This window comes from Eublepharis macularius, chromosome 4 (assembly GCF_028583425.1).
Source record: "Eublepharis macularius isolate TG4126 chromosome 4, MPM_Emac_v1.0, whole genome shotgun sequence".
NCBI classification, from domain to species: Eukaryota; Metazoa; Chordata; class Lepidosauria; order Squamata; family Eublepharidae; genus Eublepharis; species Eublepharis macularius.
Genome location: NC_072793.1, coordinates 106,689,719 through 106,712,185, shown reverse-complemented (window position 1 = coordinate 106,712,185; position 22,467 = coordinate 106,689,719). Strand labels below are relative to the sequence as shown.

Genomic DNA, 22,467 nt, shown 5'->3' with positions numbered 1-22,467 from the left:
GGGAGACGACTCCTCTGGAGGCCGCCGACCCTGGGTCGGAATGCCTTCCAAGGACCCTCCCCATCCCATGAGACTCGCATCCGTGAACAACTGCATTACTTGGGGAGTCAGGAAACTCTTTCCTTGTCTCAGATTTTGGTCCTTGGTCCACCACAAGAGGCTCTGTTTGATCTTCCGAGGTAAATCTATAGATATCTGTGACTTTGTCAAGATGAGAAATTGGTAGGGGCATAATAGTGACATTAGATCTCGAGAGTGAAACCACTCCCAGTAAATGGCCTCGCAGTTTGCTGTTAGAGTACTCATGAGTTTGGATAGTGTCATCAGTGGTACCAACCTGCTCTGGAGAACTGTTCTTATTAAGTCCTTGGTCTTTTGCATTTTCTTCTGAGGCAGAAAGAAGCCGCACTTTTTTGTGTCGATTACCAGACCTAGATGTTGGATAGTCTGAGTGGGCTGAAGGGAGCATTTTTCCAAGTTTATCAGGAAGCCATGATGCTGTAGGAATTGTATCGTTGTCCAGGTGTTCTGAAGTGCTTTCTCTCGTGGGATGGCTCGGACGAGGATGTCATCCAAATAAGGATGAACATGGACTCCTTTCTCCCTGAGTCAGACTATTGGATTGATGAGTACCTTGGTGAAGATCCTCGGTGCTGTGGCCAGCCCAAAGGGTAAGGCACGGAACTGGTAGTGGTTGTGGTTGATGTGGAAGAGCAGGTAACAGCGATGGGATGTATTGATACGGATATGAAGATAAACCTCTGTCAGGTCTACTGACGTCATAAACTCTTCCAGCTGGAGGGCTTCTGATATAGAGCGGAGCGTCTCCATCTGGAATCTTCTTACTCTTAGAAATATGTTCACAAATTTCAAATCTAAAATCGCTCTCCAATCTCTGTTCCTCTTTGGGACTGTGAAAAAGATGGAGTAAACTCCTTTGCCCCGGACCTCGGAAGGAATGGGTTCTATTGCTTGAATCCTCAGCAGATGGTCGATTGCCAGATGATTAATATGTTTTCTTTGTGTGTTTTTCCATAGGGGAGATTAAATGAATCTGTCTGGAGGATAGGTTTTGAACTCTATTGAGTAGCCTCTGGAGACAACTTCTAGGGTCCATTTGTCCGCTCTGGAATCGATCCATGCTTGTTGGAAATGAAGCAGTCTCCTTCCTACCAGTTCCTGACAGGAGTCAGGATTTGGACGTCTTAGTCTCAAAGTCCTGTCTGTCTCCTCTGGGTTGGTACTGCCTGTTGGATTTGGTTCCAAAGGGTCCGCGCTTGAAATTCTGCTTAGAGATGTTCCAGAGTGGGCGTTTCGAATCCTGTCTTGGTCTAGCCAGGGTATGGTAGTTCCGAAAGGACTGCGTGCCAAAGAGGCATCTGTCGGTCCTGTACAGGGTTCTGGGTAATTCTTTTTTCTTGTCTTTTGTTTCCACAAGAATTTTGTCCAGGCAGTCCCTGAAGAGCTTATTGCCTTGAAGAGGGTACGCCACTAGGAGGAACTTTGATCAAACGTTGGCCTGCCATGCTCGAAGCCAGAGGAGCCTTTTAGCCACCGCCACCAATGCCAGGGATTGTTAAGAAAAAGTTATGATGTCCAGGGTCACATCTGCCGCAAAGGTGCTTGTTTTAAGGACTCTGTTAGCTCCTTCCAGTAGGCGACTGTTACCATTGGGAATTAGCTGCAGTAGCTTGCACACCCAAACAACTGATGCTCTTGACACGATGGACACCGTGGTTGATGCCTTGATGGCCATTGCCACCACCTCATGCACCCTTCTGAATGAAATTTCCACTTTTCTATCTAGGCTGTCCTTGACGGAACCCTGACCATCTTCAGATAGAAGGCCTGATGGAGGCCTTCTATCTGAAGGCCTCCATTAGAACATTGCTTATTGGCAGCTGGCATTTCCCATTCAGCTTACATTTGTCTTTTGAAATACTCAGGAAATGGGAACATTTTCTCAGTAGTGTTAGGCCTGGGAAAAAATTCTTTACACCTTTTGGGCCTGACCTTGCCTGCTTCAGGGTTCTCATCCTTTACCCCCTCACTCTTTTCCTGCAAGTTCAGAGCTGCTAGAGACTTGGAGAGGAGATATTGGTAATCCTCCATCTTAAAAAGCCTGCCAGGCTGTTCTGGAGTGGAAATGGCTTCCTCTTCCTCCTCTGAGAGGAATTCACCCTCCTCCCAGTTATCACTGTCAGAGGACATCCCTTCTCCCCACTGAGACCCCGCAGTGGTCTGTTTACTTGAGATGGCCTTCTGGGCAGCTTTAGCAGGCCAGGTGGTGGGCTTTCTAGGTCTTTCTAGGTCCCCTGAGCTGCCTTGGATGGGGGAGGGAGGAGGGGAGGATAGTTCACTGCTGGCCCTGGAGGGTAGCTGGCAGAGCCTTGCAAACTTATCCCTCATGGTCTGCTGTGTACGCTCAGCAGAAGAGGAGGGAGTTGTGACACTGCTAAGTACGTTACCTCTCTCTGTTGCAGCACTCTGTGGGTGATGGGATGCACTCGCAGGTTTGGAAAGGCTTTCTCCTGGCGGGAGGTTGGTCAGCACATCCTCTCTGCCTGCTCACAGCTTGGCATGTTTGCTGCTGCTTTTTCTCGCCTTTTGGGTTGAGTGCTGCAAGGCACCTTGCTCAGTCTGGGAACAGAACTGCGCTGATGATTGTGCCTCTGGTGCTTGTCATCTGGACTTCTCAGCAGGAATGCACAGCTCCAGAGCCGTATCGGTTCCAGGAGCAGACTCCAGCCGCGAAGGCAGGACTGCACTGGTTAGCTGCGAAACGACCGCAGCCACAGCGTTTGCATGGAGGCTCATCTCTTCTCCGTCTTCCCCCATGAAGCTCATGTCAGAGTTCCGACTGGTAGCCAAGCTTGCTCTTGAGGGTAGAGTAAGGCAGAGGGGAAAGGAGAAGAAGAAGAAAACAGCCAAGCCAAGTAGAGGCAGTAGTTGGAAAAGAAGTGAAGAAAGCAAAAGTGAAAGAAGATTCAGCGAGCTCACTGTAGGCTTCTGCTCTCCCTGGAGGCAGGAAAGAACTGAGAGGAAGGGTGACGCACACACCAGCACGAAGATGAAGAAATAATTGAGTTTCTGCCTCCCTGACTGGATGGTGGGAATCACCCAAGATGTCCTCCACCTCAGAGGGAGAAGAACACAGTTCTTCAAGGTATATAATTATAAACTGATGAAGGGTTTAATGAGAATAGGGAATGCTCATATATCAGCTCTAATATATGCTGATATTTTATCCGACTATTGTGTACTGGAAGCAGCAGACGCCCGACTTACCGGGCGGATGGTTTGCTGCCGTCGGCTCGGAGGCGGGGATGGCGTCGGCTGCCGGGGCTTCCTCCTCCCCGGCATGCATCAGGGTTGGGGCGGCCAATCAGTTTGAACCGTGGCTGCCCAATCACGGGAGCCAGGGAGGAGTGACGGGGGGCAGGGCCGGCCTCTGGACCTGAGGGACGAAGGCTTTCCTCTGGTCCGCCGGCTGGGCATTTAAGTACGCCGGCCCCGCTCCCTCCGCACTTCGCTTCCTGACGTGATTCACGGACGGAAGCAGAGAACGCGGAGCGGCGGAGCAGCTGAGCGAAGGAGCACTCGCAGTGGGGACTCGGACAGGGAGGTCGGAGCTGAGCCTCAACAGGCACTGAGGGGGGCCGGGCCTCCAATGGCGGTACCCACAAGGATGGGGGGTCCGGCTCCAATGCAGCCCCGTCCACCAGTGGCAGCAAGTAGCACTAGTAGCCTGGGCCTGGTGTTCACACCCGTACGCACTGAGGCCCTCCGCCCGCTCCTAGCACGCTACCCCAATAGGAAGGCCGCTGACTTCCTACCAATGGGTTTTACTGCCAGGTTCAGGATCCCATACACAGGGCTTTGGATCGCCACGACCTCCGGCAATCTTAGGTCCGCCAGGGATTCGCCAGAGGTGGTGGCAGCCAAGATAAATAAAGAGGTGGTGGCAGGGCAGGTGGCGGGCCCCTTCCCGTCCCCTCCTTAGCCCAACTTGAGGGTTTCCCCCCTCGGGGTGGTACCAAAAAAGGCCCCAGGGGAATTCAGGCTAATCCATCATCTTTCCTACCCGCGGGGCTCGTCGGTTAACGATGCCATCCCCCAGGAACTTTGCTCGGTAAAGTATGCCTCCTTTGATCACGTGGTATGGCTAGTCCAGTCTTGCGGGCCCGGGGTACTTATGGCCAAATGCGATGTCGAGTCGGCCTTCAGGCTGCTGCCGGTCCATCCCCTTGATTTCTCCTTGCTAGGATTCAAGTTCCGGGGGGAATGGTATGTGGACAAGGCCATGCCCATGGGGTGCTCGGTGGCCTGTGCTGCGTTCGAATCCTTCAGCACGTTCCTCGAGTGGGCAGCCAAGGACCGCATGGGGTCCCCCCATATTACTCATTATTTGGATGACTTCCTGATAATGGCTCCCCCAGGGTCCCATGCATGTGCGGATCGCTTGCGCATTTTTCAATCCCTGGCCCAGGAACTGGGCGTCCCCCTGGCGCAAGAGAAAACGGAGGGCCCGGCGTCAAGGCTAACTTACTTGGGGATAGAGCTGGATTCAGTGGCCGGGCTCTCCCGCCTCCCCCCCAGACAAGCTGGCCCGTTTAAGAGAGCTGATTTGGCGTACCCTGTTGTGGGAAAAGTGCACATTAAGGGACCTGCAGTCCATCATCGGGCATCTTAACTTCGCCTGCAAGGTGGTTTCCCCTGGGCGGGCCTTCTGCGCACGCCTTTCCTGGGCCTGCAGGGGGGCATCTTCTCCTCACCATCACATCCGCCTGACTCGGGGTATCAAGGAGGACTTCCAGGTTTGGCTGGAATTTTTGTCCAATTTTAACGGGGTGTGTCTATGGCAGGACACCCTGGTCCCAGGCGCTGACTTGCAGGTCCAGTCAGACGCAGCGGGCAGCCTCGGGTTCGGAGTGTACTTCCAGGGCAGGTGGTGCGCCCAGCAGTGGCCCCCTTCATGGGCGGGGATGGGGATCCTCAAGGACCTCACCTTTCTGGAGCTCTTCCCCCTCCTCGTGGCTGTGACAATATGGAGAGGGGAGCTCCAGGACAAGAGAGTGCTATTTTGGTGCGACAATCAGGCCTCGGTCAGGGTCATCAACAAGCAATCTTCTCGCTCTGAGCGGGTCATGCATTTGGTGCGCAATTTTGTTCTGGTTAGCCTTGCCTCTAACATCTCCTTTTCAGCACGGCACGTGGCAGGGGTAGATAACGGCATTGCAGACGCACTGTCTCACTTCCAGATGGAGAAGTTCTTCACACTGGCTCCCGAGGCCCGGTGGATGCCCGATCCATTCCCTGCGGAACTGTGGACGGTTGGCAGGATACCATCATCCAAGGAGTCTTCAGCTCCATAGCGCCATCTACTCTCCGAGCGTACTCAGCTGCGGTGTCAAGATTCCTTGCCTTTGCGGTCAGGGCTGAGGGCCAGGCCCCTTGGCCAGCATCGCACGAGTCGGTCTTGCAATACCTGGCCCACTTGCGGGACCGGGGGGTGACGCCGAGAACCATGCAGAGGGATTTGGCGGCCATCTCCTTCTTCAGCAAGACCCATGGGTTCCCCAATCCTTGTGACAGTTTCGCCGCGCGCAGAGCCGTGGCAGGGTGGGGGTGGGCCGCCCCTTCCCATCCAGACCAGCAGAGGCCCATCACTCTCCCCATCCTGCGCGATCTATTGCAGGCAGTGTCTGGGGTTTGCTGGTCCCCATTTGAGGTCTGGCTCATCCGCGCAGCCTTTACGCTGGCATTCTTCAGGGCCCTCCGGGTCAGCAAGCTGGTGGTGGGGTCCCGGTGGGATTTATCAGGCAGAGCTCTGGCATTTGCCAATGTGGCTCTTTCTGGTCACCTTCACTATTCGGCGGTCAAAAACCGACCAGCGCGGGCAGGGCACATCCATCACCCTGTATGCTGCCGGGCAGCGGTCGACCTGCCCAGTCTACATTGTGCGTGACTACCTCAAAGTTCGCCCACGGCTGCCTGGTCCTTTTTTGGTGCACCTCAATGGAGCCCCCCTCACCCGCTTCCAGTTTGCCTCCTTGCTTCGGATGGGCCTGCAGGCGGCCGGGCTCCCCGCCATGGAGTTTGCCACACATTCCTTTTGCACTGGGGTGGCCATGGTGGCAGCGGAACTGGGCGTCCCGGCCCCCATCATTCAGCGCATCGGCCGGTGGAGGTCCAGGGTCTACCGCACTTACGTTCGTCCAATGCAAATCTTGTCCCACTAATGCTTCTGCCCCCCCTCCTCCTCTCCTTAGGTAAGCGGAGGACGGTTTGGATCTGCGGCCACAGCATCGTGCATTGGGCCAGCCGATACGCAGCTGAATCCGGATGGGGAAACAACCTCGGCCTGGACAAGCACATCACGGTCCTGTGGTTTGGGTCACGCGGCATGCGGTGGGAGTCCCTAGTTCCAACCCTGGAGCGTCAGGCCCAGCGGCTTGGCCCACCAGATGCGCTGATTATTCAGCTGGGCGAGAATGACCTGGTTCAGCGGGGATGCTTGGAGGCGCGGGGAGGCGTGTCTGGCAGGGGGCTCGGGACCTGGAGAAGATCGATGGGGCCAGGCAGTGCCTGGCCCGGGACATGGGTCGCCACATCACTGCCACTGGAGGCTGCCTCGTTATGCACCCGGACATTTCCTTCCGCTTGGAGGCATTGTATCGCCCAGACGGGGTCCACTTGTCCAGTTGGGGCCAGGACATCTGGCTGCAGGACTTGAGGGACGTGCTGCTGGATTGGCTGAGTCCTTAGGAGCTTTGGCAGGAGCCACTCATGGCTCTTGTGGCGGGTAGCATTAGATCGGCTCTCTTTTCGGGATCCAGGGCCCGGCCCTGGAACCCCGGAGAGGGATTCCCATAAGGAATCTTGGGAGTGAGGTGAGAGGCATGCTCGGCTCGGGGGCTGCCAGGCCTCTGTCACTCCCAGGTGGCAGGGGGATCATTCAGGGGTATACACCCACATGATCCCCCTTAATGTCACTCCTTGTCCCCCCCTTCAGTGGGGGTCCTGTAGGGGGGAGGTATCTGTGGCTGGCTGGAGTCCCAGCCGAGACTTGGGATCCGATCCATATGCTTGCCAATGCTCCTTGTTCTGTTCAATAAAGTTGTGGCCAATTTTCTCCCAGATTTTGTGTGGGTCTGAGTTTGTCAACGCGCTGTCCCCCTCCTCTGGGCCTCGACATAGGCTGCAAACAGCAGACGCCCGACTTACCGGGCGGATGGTTTGCTGCTGTCGGCTCGGAGGTGGGGATGGCATCGGCTGCCAGGGCTTCCTCCTCCCCGGCATGCCTCAGGGTTGGGGCGGCCAATCAGTTTGAACCGTGGCCGCCCAATCACGGGAGCTGGGGAGGAGTGACGGGGGCGGGGCTGGCCTCCGGACCTGAGGGACGAAGGCTTCCCTCTGGTCCACTGGCTGGGCATTTAAGTATGCCGGCCCCGCTCCCTCCGCACTTCGCTTCCTGACGTGATTCCCCACCCTCCGCGCCCTGTTTTCTGTTCTGTTTATCCGTTCCTATCATCACAACTTTGGCAGGTAGCATTGGATCAGATCTCTTTTCGGGATCCAGGGCCCAGCCCTGGAACCCCGGAGGGGGATTCCCATAAGGAATCTTGGGAGTGAGGTGAGAGGCATGCTCGGCTCGGGGGCTGCCAGGCCTCTGTCACTCCCAGGTGGCAGGGGGATCATTCAGGGGTATACACCCACATGATCCCCCTTAATGTCACTCCTTCAGTGGGGGTCCTGTAGGGGGGAGGTCTCTGTGGCTGGCTGGCATCCCAGCTGAGACTTGGGATCCGATCCATATGCTTGCCAATGCTCCTTGTTCTGTTCAATTGTTGTGGCCAATTTTCTCCCAGCTTTTGTGTGGGTCTGAGTTTGTCAACGCGCTGTCCCCCTCCTCTGGACCTCGACATAGGCTGCAAATGGAGAACAAGCCACAAGCAGCCTTGTCTTAGTTTATGGTTTCCATTAATCAAATGTATTGAACAATACAAAGGTGGTTGCTCTATACAGCAAAATTGCTTCTACAATACAAAGCCTGTTGAGTTTTTCCAAAACTTTTTGACCTCAATTTAAAACATATCAGGACAAGATACAGAGTTCACAGGTACTTAACCCATGCTGATGATCCTCTCTTCTTAAATAACAGGGTTGGATGTAGATGCATGAGCGGGTGGATGGTACAGTAGTTTTAGATGTTGTAACTATGTCACAGTTTATGCTGCTTTCTGATCAATCAGTGCTCAGGCTCAAAAATGGTCTAGATAAGCCACACTGAGAACTTCGTCATGGGTCCTTATGTACTTTTTATCAACTCGGCTGAACAATCTGCTCCCTGCTTGCAACATGAAAGCTGGATGTGAATTGAACAGGCAGGAGCTCATGTATCCCTAGTTCCAGAAACCACATAGATTTTAAGCACACACAACCTAATTTGGTACATCCACTGTAGGTGAAAAATGTATGTTACCTGTTGCCAGGTACTGAATTATAGTCCTTGGCAAAATGTTTTTAATCTCATATTAGGAAAGTCTGGAATAAATAGGCCATTAATGCTGGACTAAATTATCAGTGGATAATACTAGTCATGCTAATTGCTTTCAGTATTTTACAATCTGTCTTCTAAAAATATAAGAGATATTATTTCCCTGGGATTTGCTCCTTCCCTCACAATTGAACATGCTGCCCCATCATACTCACATGTGTGTGTTTCTGCCATCAGAAATGGTCCTGATCAAATGAACAGATCCTTCATGTGTAAATCATACATATCTGTAGATGCTGTGGCCATGTGCAATAAATCTACAAGTTGGGGATGGGGGGGGCAATGCTGTTTTTGTCAGCCTAAGATGCTGTTTTTTCAGATACAACTAAATAATTTGCCTATTAAATATTTTATTTGACCTTCAATTAAATATTATCCAACAAAAAAGCAGATTATCTAGTTGCAAAACTACATACCTCTTATTAATGCTTATACACCGGTTGGGATTCACTTAATGGCATTCTCACTTCTGCTGTTGTTCTACAGATATTGGTACCATACACTCAGCAATATATTAGGAAGGAAATCCCAAACAGACTGGCTACTGAGTAATATATATCTAATTTATCCAATCCAATGTACAAAGAACAAAAGTATGCAATTATTAGTGATTATTACAGCTTTATCAGTCTGTCAGATGGTTGCTTCTCAGCTGTTGCCTGAAAAGGGTTTCCAGTCCTCCTCTTCCCGAAGATAACCTTGGCAATTCAAAATAATAGATGTCTGGCTGAGCTTTTCAGCAAAGAGACAAAGTAATAAAACATACACCAAGAGGAGTACAAGGTCCTCCTGTCATGCTAAAAGGCTCTTTGAAACTCTGTCAGAAACTGAAACTGCTCACAGTAGGCTAACAAGTAAAATGAGTTGAATGCAGTGCCGGCAGATATAAATTTCTAGATGGATGCAGAGGGGAAGCTTCCAACCTTTGTTCTAAAGGACATCAACAATATGTGACTTTTGCTTTTAATTATGATTTTTAAGAATAGAAAAAAGAAATTCCTTAATAGCTCACATATGAATGTATCTGAAAGATATCACTTAATGATAATTCAATTTTATTTCAGTTAAATTTTTGTCTCCCAGTCATTATTTTTCAGAAGGTTAGTAAATAATGAGACCTACTTAATAGAATATCTTTGAGGTTGTATATCTTTTTAATTCTTGGGTTATTAAAAATTCATATAAGGTTTCCACAAGTGATGCTATAAAAAGGAATTACAATTAAATAACTACAGTTTAATAAAAAATGTTGGAGGGCTAAGGTTAAGAACATGATCCTAAGAGACCTGCTGGTTCTGACAGGAATGGGGGGGGGCAGATACATGGGGGGCACTGTCAGACTGATGTCATGATGTCATTGCTGGGACAAACTGGAAGTAAGCTCACAACATTCTATGAATGACTAGAAACTCTATAGTGAAAACATACATTTTCCAGGGATTCCTTGAGTGGTGTGACATCACAGATGTTTTAAAATTAAGTTTTCTCCCACCACCTGACAGAACAGCAGCAGGAAGCAGGGTTTGCTGGCAGGATGTCTCCTGTCATAGCAGCGACATGGTAAGAAAGCAGCTAGAGAGTAGAGATGGGCACGAACCTGAATACGAACCAAAAAAACCCACGAACCAGCGCAGTTCATGGGTTGCGAACCAGTAATTCGTGGAAGCTCGTTTCCATGAACTTCCACGGAACTGGTCTACTGGCAGTGGCGGCCATTTGAGGAGCAGGAAGGGCGTTTTTGGCCTCCGCTGTGGCAGGATCCCCCCCGTCACCTGATAGTTTAAAGGGACATGCCGCTTGCAAGCAACAGGAAAGGTCCTTTAAACTATCAAATGTCCCGTTCCCTGCCACTGCTAAGCAGCCGGAAAGGGGCATTTAAACCCCATGAACCACGAACCACAAACTGGTTCGTAAACTTGCACCAGTTCATGGGGTTTGTGGTTCCTGGTTCATGAAAATGCCACGAGACATTTTCGGTGGTTCATGCCCACTAGAAAGCTGCTGTAGCATAGTGGATAAGTGGGCTGCAACACAGTACTCTGCTGGTTTGACTGCCATTACTGCCATGAAGTCTGCAGGTGGTCTTAGGTAAACCACTTCTCTCAGCTTCAGTTCACCAGCTGTATTGTGGGAATGATAATAACATTGACTTTGATCTCTGCTCTGAGTGTGGCACTAATCTGTCCAGAAAGGCAGTATATAAGCACATTGTTGTTGTTATCCTAAGACACGTCTCACACAGTAGCCAATCAATTGCTCTGTAGGGCCAACAACAGGCCATAGAGGCCAAGTTCTTCCCCTTATGTTGCCTTCTAGCATGGTATTCAGAGGTTTACTGTCTCTGAACACTGAAGTGGAGATTCCATTTAGTCACCATGGCTAGCAGCCACTGATACACATATCCTTCATGAATTTGTCTAACCACCTTTTATTAAGGATAAGTCTATCATTTCTCAATGGCTTGTTCAAAGGGCATTTTTACCCATCATTTAATTGTCTGAGACTGTATCATCTTATTTCCTTATGCATATGAATGTGGTTAACACAACACAGAAATGAGAAATCTTAAAATAAAATGTATATTGTAATCCCCATGACAAAGGAAGGGAAGCAAAGGAAAACAAAAACAACCACCACACAGTGCTGGAGTGAAACATGGCATCAATTTTGATTACAGTCACTGGAGCATTGATGCAGCATAGAGCACAGATCTAAGCACCAGACGACCCACCTGCTATCTGATAGCACCCTTCCCAGCCTGCCTGCTGGGAGACCACTGCAGGATGACAGGAGATGTTATCCCATCTGGATACAAGCCGCTCTGTGGTTCCCCTGCTACCTGACAGTAAAACCAGATGATAGTCCCCAAGCTGGACAGGTCCCCAAGTGGCTCCCCTTAATATCCCACCCTTAAGATCCCTCCCCTTAAGATCCCTTAATATCCTTAAGAGCCTACAAAAAGTTGTGTAACCAGTAAACCAAACAGGAATGGCAATAGGTGCATGTGGAAGAGTCCTTCCTTGAGAATGTCCACATGCTGCATGGATGGAAGGAGGGGAGAGGGGGTGTTACCCCTGTCTATCACCCTGCCTGCCTTTCTCAGCAAACCAGCCTTCATGTATATCCGGGAGTCCTGCTTGGAGTCAATGCAGGATATGCATTGAAACTACAGTCAAGGATAATGCAAAACTATTTTTAATGCAATATGTGAAAATGCACTTAGGAGCAGTGTTGTATTAGGAGGGCCACAAGCATAAATATAAACTGCCATAGCCATGAGATCGTATTGTAGAAGATGAAAGCTAGAAAAACTCTAGACAGGCACAAAGCCAAGAAAAGCATGGCATTCTTTTGGCACAGCTTTCAGCAGGATTATTTTTTTCAATTACAGCTATTAACCAGTATAACATGTAGTAAATCCCAGAGGAGAAATGTGGAAATATAAAATTAGCTTTGCCAAGTACAATTCCCTTGTGATTTGAGAGGTTAGATGGTTTTGGAACATCTTATTTGCAAAACCTTTCCAAATCTAGATATTCTGGCACAATTAAAGTGATTCTATAGATTTATGGTACATCCAGTTTAATGGGTTTAGGATTATACTGCAAATGTCATAGTTTCTCTATAGTAACTACCAGATATGGAGCCTGATGATTTTGGTATACTAGATGCAAGTAAATGGAAGAACACTCCCCCCTCTTTAGGAATATCCAAGAGATGTAGTAAATGAACATTTGAGCCAGCAAAGACCAAGGACAGATGGACTGAATGGGAGAAAAACACATGTAAAAAAGATCAATAATATGTAAAAAAAATCCCTAAATTTTAAGTGGGGATGATATAAAGTTAACTGTGGTGTTACATATGCATTAAGAGGATATGCTATGCTGCAATGCCAAAATATGCCTCTCACAGGATTGTGAGACCAATGTATTTAGAAGTGATATGCTGTGATCAAGTGCATAGATGTAAGGCTGATTAGAACAGACAAACAAATAAAGGCTAAGTAAATAAATTGTATGCCCTGTCCTGGGTAGCCCAGGTGAACCTGATCTTGTCAGATCTCAAAAGCAAAGCAGGGTCAGCCTTGGTTAGTAATTGGATGGGTTGTAGAGGCAGGCATTGGCAAACCACCTCTGTTAGTCTCTTGCCATGAAAATTCCACTGGGGGAGGGTGTCACTATAAGTCAGCTATGACTTGAAGGCACTCTCCACCACCAAATAAATTGTATAAATTCCAGCAGAGGTGATCTAGGTCAGTAATTCAGACCACTATTCATTGACCAATCAGAAGAAGATGCCACCTTGGGGTCCCAGAATGAATGTATCAAAAAGTTAGAATTTGAGCCAAAACAGAAAAGACTGTACCCACAACAAAGCTCTGCCAGATTCCATAAAAGCTGTATCATTTACAGCAGTGAAACATCCTCAGTGGTTCCTGTGGCACCATGTGGCATTTCTGTCCACTATTCTCTAATGTGGCACCTGACCCATGTTTCAGGAAAGTGAGCAAGGCCTTTTCCTGTGATTCTTGAGGTAGGTAGGTGGTAGGTTTGCCAGGTCCCCTTACCTTCCAACTAAGCATTTTGGAAACAAAGTGGCAGGGAAGCTACTGCTGCTTCCCTGCCACTTTGTTTCCAAAGGGCTGTGCAAAACGCTTGGGGTTTTTTTTCTCTTTGCAAAGCCTGAAACATGCCTTGGAGGGAGGGGAAAGCACCTATTTAATCCTGCCAAGTGCAGTAATGTTACAATGTTGCAATGCTACAATGTTACAACGTTGCTACACTTTCTTGCCTTTGAGGGGAAAAGAGAGAGAGTGTGCATACCCCAAAGGAGGAAGGGGAAACCAGCCATGTAGCCCTTTCCTGGCTTTTAAAGCCAGCAGGGAATAAGCAAATTTCTGCAAACATGGGAAGCAGAATAGCCAGCAGATGGATTCCCCTCCCATCAGCTGAAAAGCAACTGGTGTTTAAAAGGGGGAAACCAGAAGTTCACACCCCTGTTCTGCAGACCTTCTGCTGCCCCAGAAGTGACGTTTTCATGAACCGGTTTGGAACTGGGGCAAGTTCGTGAAAGTTCGTGGTTCATGAAACTGTACAAACCTGGAACCTCCCAGTTCATTTTTTTCCCGGTTAGTGCCCATGTCTAATTTTAATCCAAAATGGCCCTGAATTGGCCCACTGCAGAGCACAGGAGCACTGCCAGGAGGGCCCTGGCGAGCTCCTGTGCTTCACTGTGGGCCCAAATTGGCCCACTGTGGCACGAGAGAGTGTGCCGTGCCAACTGGAAGTGGGGGACTGGCAACTCTAGTAGGTGTTTCACCACTGAAGGGACTGGAGGACAACTAAGTTATAAGCACCCCAGAGCCTTCTGCAGGGGTGGAAGGACCACCTCTCTCCAACAACAACAACCTTTTTCTGAACTTTCATCCTAGCACTTGAGCAACATTTAATATCGGGAAACATTTAACATGCAGACTAAGAAAGAGTTCTGGAGTATTTGAAAGCTTGTACTCTGTTTTGTGCCATTAGGTACAAAAGGACTTTCAGGACTTTCTCCTCATTCCAGGCCAACAAGGGCTGCCTAAAGTTCAACAACAATGAGAAGAAATGAGAAGAAATAACCCTGCATTTTCAGAGGTACTCTGGTTATTTAAAAAGGTTACATATTTAATATTAATAGTTTTATATTATTAATATTAAGAGTTTTTATATTATTGTATGTGTTTTGGTCATGTCTCTCTTTTGGTTGATGGTAATTGAAAACATGGCCCTCCAAAGCTGCCGACTGAGTATCAGTGATCCAAAGGGTTGTTTTTGTTCATGCTTTGCTTATGTGTTTTATTTGTTTAATTGTGTGGCCTTTAGCCTCTAACAATAAATATTACTCTGTCTGACTTCTGACTCATCCAAAGGGTCAATACAGTTCTTTATTGGTCAGACCAACTAAGCTTTTTATAAGAACCAAGAACTGTATAAGAATTGATAATTAAGAATAAAGATATCATAGGATGAATCTTAAGTTATAGAAGATATTAAATAGTGGGTTCAGACTTGAAGTAAACCAACAGCTCTTTATTCAGTATAACCACACACAACACACACAACTGACAGAAACCCTCAATATATATACATACCAGTTTTCCCTCCCAAAGAGTTATAGCCAATGAGAACACGTACTTTAGAATACCCTCGTTTGCATAACTCACATACATTGTAACTTATTTACAGCTCAGTGATTGGTCTTTATCTGGCTCTCCTGATTTGCTGCCACCCGTACTTAGTGGCCACTGATAGCAAAGCCTTGAGTTCTCTATCAGCTAGAGTTCGACCAATACATTACACTCCTCCCCCCTAAGTCAGAACTGACCTCCTAACAAATATAATCTTTCAGGTGGCTGGGAGTAGTCCGAGTCCGCTGGGACCTCCGTAAGGTCACTTGAGGCGAGGGACAAAGTGCGTCCGACAATTGAGCCGGTGTTTGGGCAGTTGGTAGCCCGTTACTTAGTTCCGCTTGGTTCTCAGGGTTAGTACTTGCCTCTGCAGCCGGTGAGCTGACTGTTGGTGCCTGCTGTGGTATAGCTTCACTGTCCGTTTCTGGAGGGATGGTATCCTGTTCACTGGGCGTTGGTAAGCTCTCGGCTCCCGTTGTTCTGGTCGGCCATCTGGGTCGTAGCTGGTCCACGTGTCTTCGTAGTTTCCTGCCATCCGCAGCGACAACGGCGTATGACACTGGTCCCGTTGTGGTGTCCATGGTCGCCGGCACCCATGGCAGACGTCCGCTGTAGTCGCGGGCATATACGAGATCCCCCGGCTGGAAGGTCCTTACCTCTCCTTCCGGCATGGGCCTTTCCTCATCCGCTAGGTCGGGGTGCAGCCTGTCGAGAGTCACGGTGAGCTTCCTGTTCATGAGTAGCTCAGCGGGGCTACGCCCTGTCGTAGAATGCGGCGTGACGTGTTGCTGTAACAGGAACGCAGCCAATCGCGATTGCCAGTCTCCTTGGCTGATTCGCCGAAGGCTGTCCTTTGTTGTCCGCACCATCCGTTCTGCCTGCCCATTGGTGGAAGGGTGGAACGGAGCAGACGTGACTTGCCTGATGCCGTTGTTGGCCAGGAACTGCCGGAACTCCGCTGACGTGAATTGTGTTCCGTTATCCGACACTACCGTGTCAGCCAAACCGTGTGTTGCAAACAGCTGACGTAGGGCCCTAATGACCACAGCAGTAGTCATTGTGGAGACGGGAACAACTTCTAGCCATTTTGAATAAGAGTCCACAACTATTAGGAAGGTTTGTCCCTGAAATGGCCCTGCAAAATCAATGTGGAGTCTCGACCAGGGTGCTCTCGCTGACTCCCAAGGATGTACTGGGGCTTGCGCTGGAGCTGGGCGTGTTTCTTGGCACGGCTGACAGGTACGGACCCATTCCTCGATAGCCCTATCCATGCCTGGCCACCAAACATAGCTGCGTGCCATTGCCTTCATGCGGACTATGCCTGGGTGTCCGCTGTGTAGTGCCTCCAGCACCTGTTGTCTCAGTTTGCTGGGGATTACAACTCTATTTCCCCATAGCAGACAGCCCTTGTGCACTGAGAGTTCGTGCTGCCTAATGAGGAACGGCCGAAACTCTTCGGCCAGCTGGCCTGATGGCCACCCCCTCCACGCCCAGTTGAGAACGCGGCTGAGGGTGCGATCCTTAGCAGTGTGTGACGCCACGTCGGAGGCTCTAAGTGGTGGACTCGGCAAGTCTTCCAGCAGCATGATGTGATGAGCTGGAGATGGGTCGGTCCCCTGGTCAGCAAGTGGCAGGCGGCTCAGGGCATCGGCATGTCCCATTGCTTTGCCGGGGCGGTGCTGTAAGTCGTAGGAGTAGGCAGACATGAACACCGTCCACCGCAGCATTCTGGGCGAAAGGATTTGAGGCGTTTGCTTGTCTGGAGAAAGTAGTCCCAGGAGTGGTTTGTGGTCGGTTGCGATGAGGAACTTCCGGCCATAGAGGTAATCATGGAATTTTTTCACTCCAGCAACGATTGCCAGAGCTTCCTTGTCTATTTGGGCATAGTTCCGTTCCGCGGCCGACAAGGTTCTTGAAAAATAGGCGATGGGCGCTTCATGCCCGGTATGCATTCTGTGGCTTAAGACGGCTCCGATACCATATGGGGAGGCGTCGCAGGCGAGTACTATTGGTTTTTTCTCATCAAAGTGTGTCAGCACGCTCTCTGACGACAGTAGTTTTTTTACTGCTTCAAACGCCGCGGCTTCTCTTCTGCCCCACCCCCAGGGGGCTGAGGAATCTAGAAGGCGGTGCAGGGGTTCTGCAATTGAGGCCTTATGTGGCAAGAATGCGTGGTAGAAGTTTAATAGGCCCAGGAAGGATTGTAGTTCCTTCTTTGATCCTGGAGGAGGTGCACTTTTAATGGCCCGTACCTTTGCTGGTGTGGGATGAATACCGGCTGCGTCAATGAGGAATCCCAAGAACTCCACACTCTCAACAGCGAATTGGCATTTCTCTCTCTTTACCTTTAAGCCGGCGTCCTGTAGTTTGCGAAGGACACAGCGAAGCCTCTCTGCAAGTGCGCTTTCTGACTCCCCAGCGATTAGGACGTCATCAAAGTACGGGATGACGCCTGGAATTCCGCGTAGAAGTCCTTCCATGATGCCTTGGAAAATTCCTGGGGCGACGTTGACGCCGAATTGTAGTCTCTTAACCTTGAACGCCCCCCGGTGTGTCACGATCGTTTGGGCTTCTGCCGTCGCCTCGTCCACAGGTAGTTGTTGGTAAGCCTGTGCCAGATCAAGCTTGGCAAAAATCTTTCCCCCTTGAAGCGATGCCAGGAGATGGCTCACGACTGGTACTGGGTAGGAATGTTGCTGCAGTGCTTTGTTGATTGTGCATTTATAATCTGCGCAAATTCGGACCGCTCCATTGGGTTTCAGTGGGGTGACTATGGGAGTTTCCCATTTAGCGTGAGAAACTGGCTCCAGGATCCCCTGTTCGATCAGACGATCCAGTTCCTCATCTATCTTTGGCTTGAGCGCAAATGGAACCCTGCGAGGCTTCAGGCAGATGGGGGCCACGGCTGGGTCTAAGTCAAACGAGACAGGCGGTCCTGTGTAATTACCAAGGGCCCCGTCGAAAACTGCTGGGAACTCTCTGCATACTGATGCTACCTCATCACGATGCAGCCGCTGCACGCCTGCGATTTGGATGCCGAGAGGACGGAACCAGTCGAGGCCGAGTAAGCTAGGTTGGCGGCCTTGAACTACCACTAATCGTAGTGGGCCAATAAAGTCCTTGTACTTTACTTGGAATGTGCCGATGCCCATGATCGGCACGCGGCGGCCTTGGAAGTCTTTCAGCACCATGTTTGCTGATTCAAGATGAGGTGTGGATGACTTTCTGCGTATCAGCTTGAGGGTGTGTGAAGAGATGATGGATAACGCGGACCCTGAGTCGACTTCCATTTCACAGGGCATGTTTTGGATTTTCACGGTTACTTTTATTTTGTTGCTGCTTGGAGGTCGTAATGCTTGCACCGATGACTCACTAGTCTGGGCTACATTAGCGTGGCGTATAGTGAGTGTATGGCAGTCGCTTTTGCGGTTGGGTGCCTTGTTGTAGCCCAGTGCTGACTTGTGGCTGGACTTGGGCGATCCGACTTGGTTCTTTGTAGAGCGACAGGCTCGAGCGATGTGTCCCATTTTTCCGCAGTTTCGGCATTGTGCTTCCCGGAACCGGCAGGACTTCCTCCAGTGAGGTCCTCCACAGCTTGCGCAAGGGGTGCCCTGAATTGTTGCGGCCCCCCCCGGTTGCTTGCCATGGAACTTAGTTCTCAGGACCTCTTCTTCGTCATCCTCTGATGATGACACGTCCTCTACACACCCCTGATGTACCTGTTCGGCCCTGCGGGAGGATGGGGGAGTGTGCGACTGCCGGACCTCTTTTGCGGATTGTTCTGCCGCTTCAGCAGCGAGTGCCTCCTCATGCGCTGTTTTGAAAGTCAGCTCTTTCTTCGCAAAGAGTCGTCTTTGGAGTTTTTCATTTCGCAGCCCACACACCAATCTGTCCTGAAGTGCCATCTCTAGGTCAGGGAAATTGCAATGCCGGGCTGCCTGCCGGAGGGCTGTGACGAATGCCGCCAGGGATTCCCCTTGGGCTTGGTTGCGGTTGTAGAACGCGTGTCTGCTGGCTATTTCTGATGGCTGTGGTGAGAAGTGTTCTTTGAGTCGGTTCTTTATTGTGTCAAACGGTGTAGTTTGAAGCTGGGCTGGCGCCACCAGTGCCCGCGCTATATCAAACGTGGAACGCCCACACACGCTGAAGAACGTTGCTCTCGCGAGATCTGTGTCTTCAATCTTGTTTGCCTCAAGGTAGAAGTTGAAGCGGGTGATGTAGGATTCCCAGTCCTCGGCTGTTGAGTCAAACGGTTCGAAGTGGCCCTTAGCGGCCATGTCTGCCTTCTGGACGACGCGAGCGTATGTCGGATGGCGGAGGTGACAATTCCTCACGCTTAAGATTTCAGCTTAGGTCTTGGGGCTGCCTACCCAAGCACCTTGTTAGTGATATCGCTCGGGTATTGGGGCTGCATACCCAATCAGAGATCCCATCCTCGTCGCCAGTATTAAATAGTGGGTTCAGACTTGAAGTAAACCAACAGCTCTTTATTCAGTATAACCACACACAACACACACAACTGACAGAAACCCTCAATATATATACATACCAGTTTTCCCTCCCAAAGAGTTATAGCCAATGAGAACACGTACTTTAGAATACCCTCGTTTGCATAACTCACATACATTGTAACTTATTTACAGCTCAGTGATTGGTCTTTATCTGGGTCTCCTGATTTGCTGCCACCCGTACTTAGTGGCCACTGATAGCAAAGCCTTGAGTTCTCTATCAGCTAGAGTTCGACCAATACATTACAGAAGAAATGTCTCCAATGTAACTAAATTAAAAAGACTGCATCACATCACACGAGGTCTTGTTCTGCATCATAGTACTCTCCATCACAGGCAGAGATCCCAGAGGTGTGGAAAGTCTGTGGACTTCCTAGCAGATGCAGTTCAGTGGCCCTGCTGTAAGGAGGGTGATTGGGGGAAAGCCCACTTCCAACAGAGGAGTAATTTGCCTTCCCATGTGACAGTGAGGAGCACAGAACTGGGCAACAGGAGGCAGAGGTGGAGCATCTTTTTTGAATGGCCAAACCTCCTTTCTAGATTATGGTTGTAGGTTGCATGCAGGCAAGAAGACAACACAAGGCAAAATTCTTAGCACAAGATTTTATTCTTCAATCTTCTTTATAGATCCTCATCTTAGGGCTGCCACATCCCCTTACCCTCCCGGTAGGAGGGGGAAGAGCCAGCATTTACCTTTTGAGGTTCCTTGTACACATGTTTTGCTTGTAGCTTAGTTGTCCTCCAGTCTCTTTAGTGGTGAACCACCTACCTACCACAAGTCCCACATGAAAAAGCCTTTCTCACTTTCCTGAAACATGGGTCAGGTGCCACATTAGGGAATAGTGGTTAGAGGAACCACAAGTGGGTGGCTCCTGAACCACTGAGGGGGTTTCACTGCTATAAATTTTGGCCCTTGTGAAGGACAGGAGCATGCCTGCCACTGGGCATAATGACATCACTCTCGCAGCCCTGGGGAATGTGTCCGCTGCGCGCTGGCCTGGGAGGCTTCTTACCTCCTGGGCCCATTCCCTGGGTCCTTTTCCCCCCACTGGCCAGGTGAGTGCCAGCAGGGGGCAGAAGCTGGCAGCAGGTGATCCCCCACCCCAGACTGGTGACTGGCAGCCCTACCTGCTCTACTTTCTCTTTCATTTTTCTTTTTTCCTTCCCATTCTGTGCTTCTCCTCTTATTCTACAGGGATCTAGTCCACCCAATATGCCATGATTTCTCTAACTGGTCAGACTTCTAAATATAAACAGTTATTAAAACACAACATCAGTACTCTCTAGGATTGCCAGGCACATCCTGACATTCAGTGGTAGTCTGTGTGGGCAGGGAGATTGGGGGGCATGTTATCAGGAGATGGCATTATTTCACTTCCAGGGAAAACCTTGAAATGATATCATACGTCTTTAGGAATCATTTCTGACTATCTTAGAGTGGACTAATATCAATTCTAGGTTTTCTCCAGAAGCACCATCGCGCCATCACCAGATTTTAAAGATTATTTTTCTCCCAATGGCCGCAACAGCAGTGGCAGAACACAAGAGCTACGGCCAGGGACTCATCTCCCCCCGAGTGAGAAGATGGCAGCCTTGGTACTCTCATTTTTAACACACTGTAATGTATATAATTTGAGATGATGTCTATTTGTGTGGCAAAATTGTTGGTATGGCATGCTGATCCAATTATCAGTTACTATTGTATGGAGTGGTTTAGAGAAGTGAAATCCTAAAAACTTCCTACCCTCACATGAAAGGGATGATCTGGAGCGGTATCTGGAGTGGTATCCGGGATTCTTGGGAATGCTAGTATATTTCCAGAAATATTCAGGAATGTCTAGGCCTGACATTTTAAGGATCCCAGGCCTGACCTCCCCTCCCCCCCCTTTAACAGGTTGCCCAGGCAATGGTGGAAGGAGAAGGGAGACATCTGTCCTGGAACGAAGAAGGCAATTCCCAGCCAGTGTGAGTCTCACCTGAACCAGGGAAAACATTTCCCAGCTTGTGTGAGTCAGAAGCAGGGCACAACAGAGCTGCAGGTGTGACTGGCTCTTTCTCCCTTCACCCTTCCTTTTCTCTTTTGTGGGGACAGGGCCTTTCTCCAGGGCTGTTTTCCATCCAGTCCACACAGTTGCAAGTAGGATAGCGAGGACACTTTGTTCATGGGCCCATTCTTGCTGAAAAAGTCCCCCATAAGGAATAATGGTAGCCAAATAATTTCAGAATCCTGGGAAAACCCAAACCTGAATCACTTAGGGGCCCAAATACCATTGAATACCAGTATTTATGCCCTTCCCAAACCCCAGATCCCCAAAATATAATTTTTCCAGTGCACATCCCTAGCTGGGCCTGGGACAGGCTGAAAAGACTGCTAGAGGAAGAGAGAACAAAACAAGTCCTTGAGTAGCAGCTACTATGGATAAAAGACTCAACAAAGGTGAAATGCTCCATCTCCCTCCTTCCTTTTAATATGTGCCAGAACACAGTTCCGGCAGTTCCCCAAAGAGGTCACATGTCAAGTGGCCCTGCCCACCTGACTCTCAGCCATTTTGGGGCCATTTCAGCCTGGATTGGGGCCAAAACAGCCCGGATCGGGCATCTGATGGGTGGTAGATCACTCTCCCACTCAGCAACGGCTTGATCCTGACCATTTTGGGCCCCTTTTCAGCCATTTTCAGCCCCTTTTTGCCATTTTGGGCCCAATTTCAGCCCTGAATGGCCTGGATTGGGTCCAAAACAGCCAGGATAGGTGATGTCAGGGTGTGTGGCATATGCTAATGACTTATGCTAATGGATTCCTCCAGCTCTTTTTCTATGAAATGACCCCTGCTGAGGTCTATTGTAAATCAATCACTAACTCAGGGCATCTTCCCCCAGCCGCTCAAACATGCGGTTATCTGTCCACCAATTAAAAAAACATCCCTAGACAAAATGATGTGGCCAATTATCACCCGGTCTCTAATCTTCCCTTTCTGGACAAAGTAATTGAGAGAGCAGTAGCTGACCAACGCCAGATCTTCTTGGAAAACACTAGCACTCTAGAACCTTTCCAATTTGGATTCAGACCAGGGTATGGGACAAAGACAGCACTAGTAGTGTTAGTGGATGATCTCAAGCTAAATATAGACAAAGGCCATGCTTCCTTATTGCTCCTCCTGCAGCCATCCACAGCCTTTGACACAATAGACCATGCCATCCTGTTGAGCTATCTAGAGACAGAAGTGGGC

The 22,467-nt window shown here is 49.6% G+C and overlaps 1 protein-coding gene across 1 annotated transcript; it reads right to left on the bottom strand.

Moving 5' to 3' along the window:
* Positions 1-6,504: 6,504 nt before the first annotated feature.
* Positions 6,505-17,512, bottom strand: LOC129327628 (uncharacterized protein K02A2.6-like). The gene is made up of 2 exons (XM_054976380.1): positions 15,064-17,512; positions 6,505-6,848 (listed from the first exon to the last, which is right to left on the bottom strand). The coding sequence occupies exons 1-2, from the start codon at positions 17,210-17,212 to the stop codon at positions 6,505-6,507; spliced, it is 2,493 nt and encodes an 830-aa protein (XP_054832355.1). The 5' UTR covers positions 17,213-17,512.
* Positions 17,513-22,467: the final 4,955 nt, after the last annotated feature.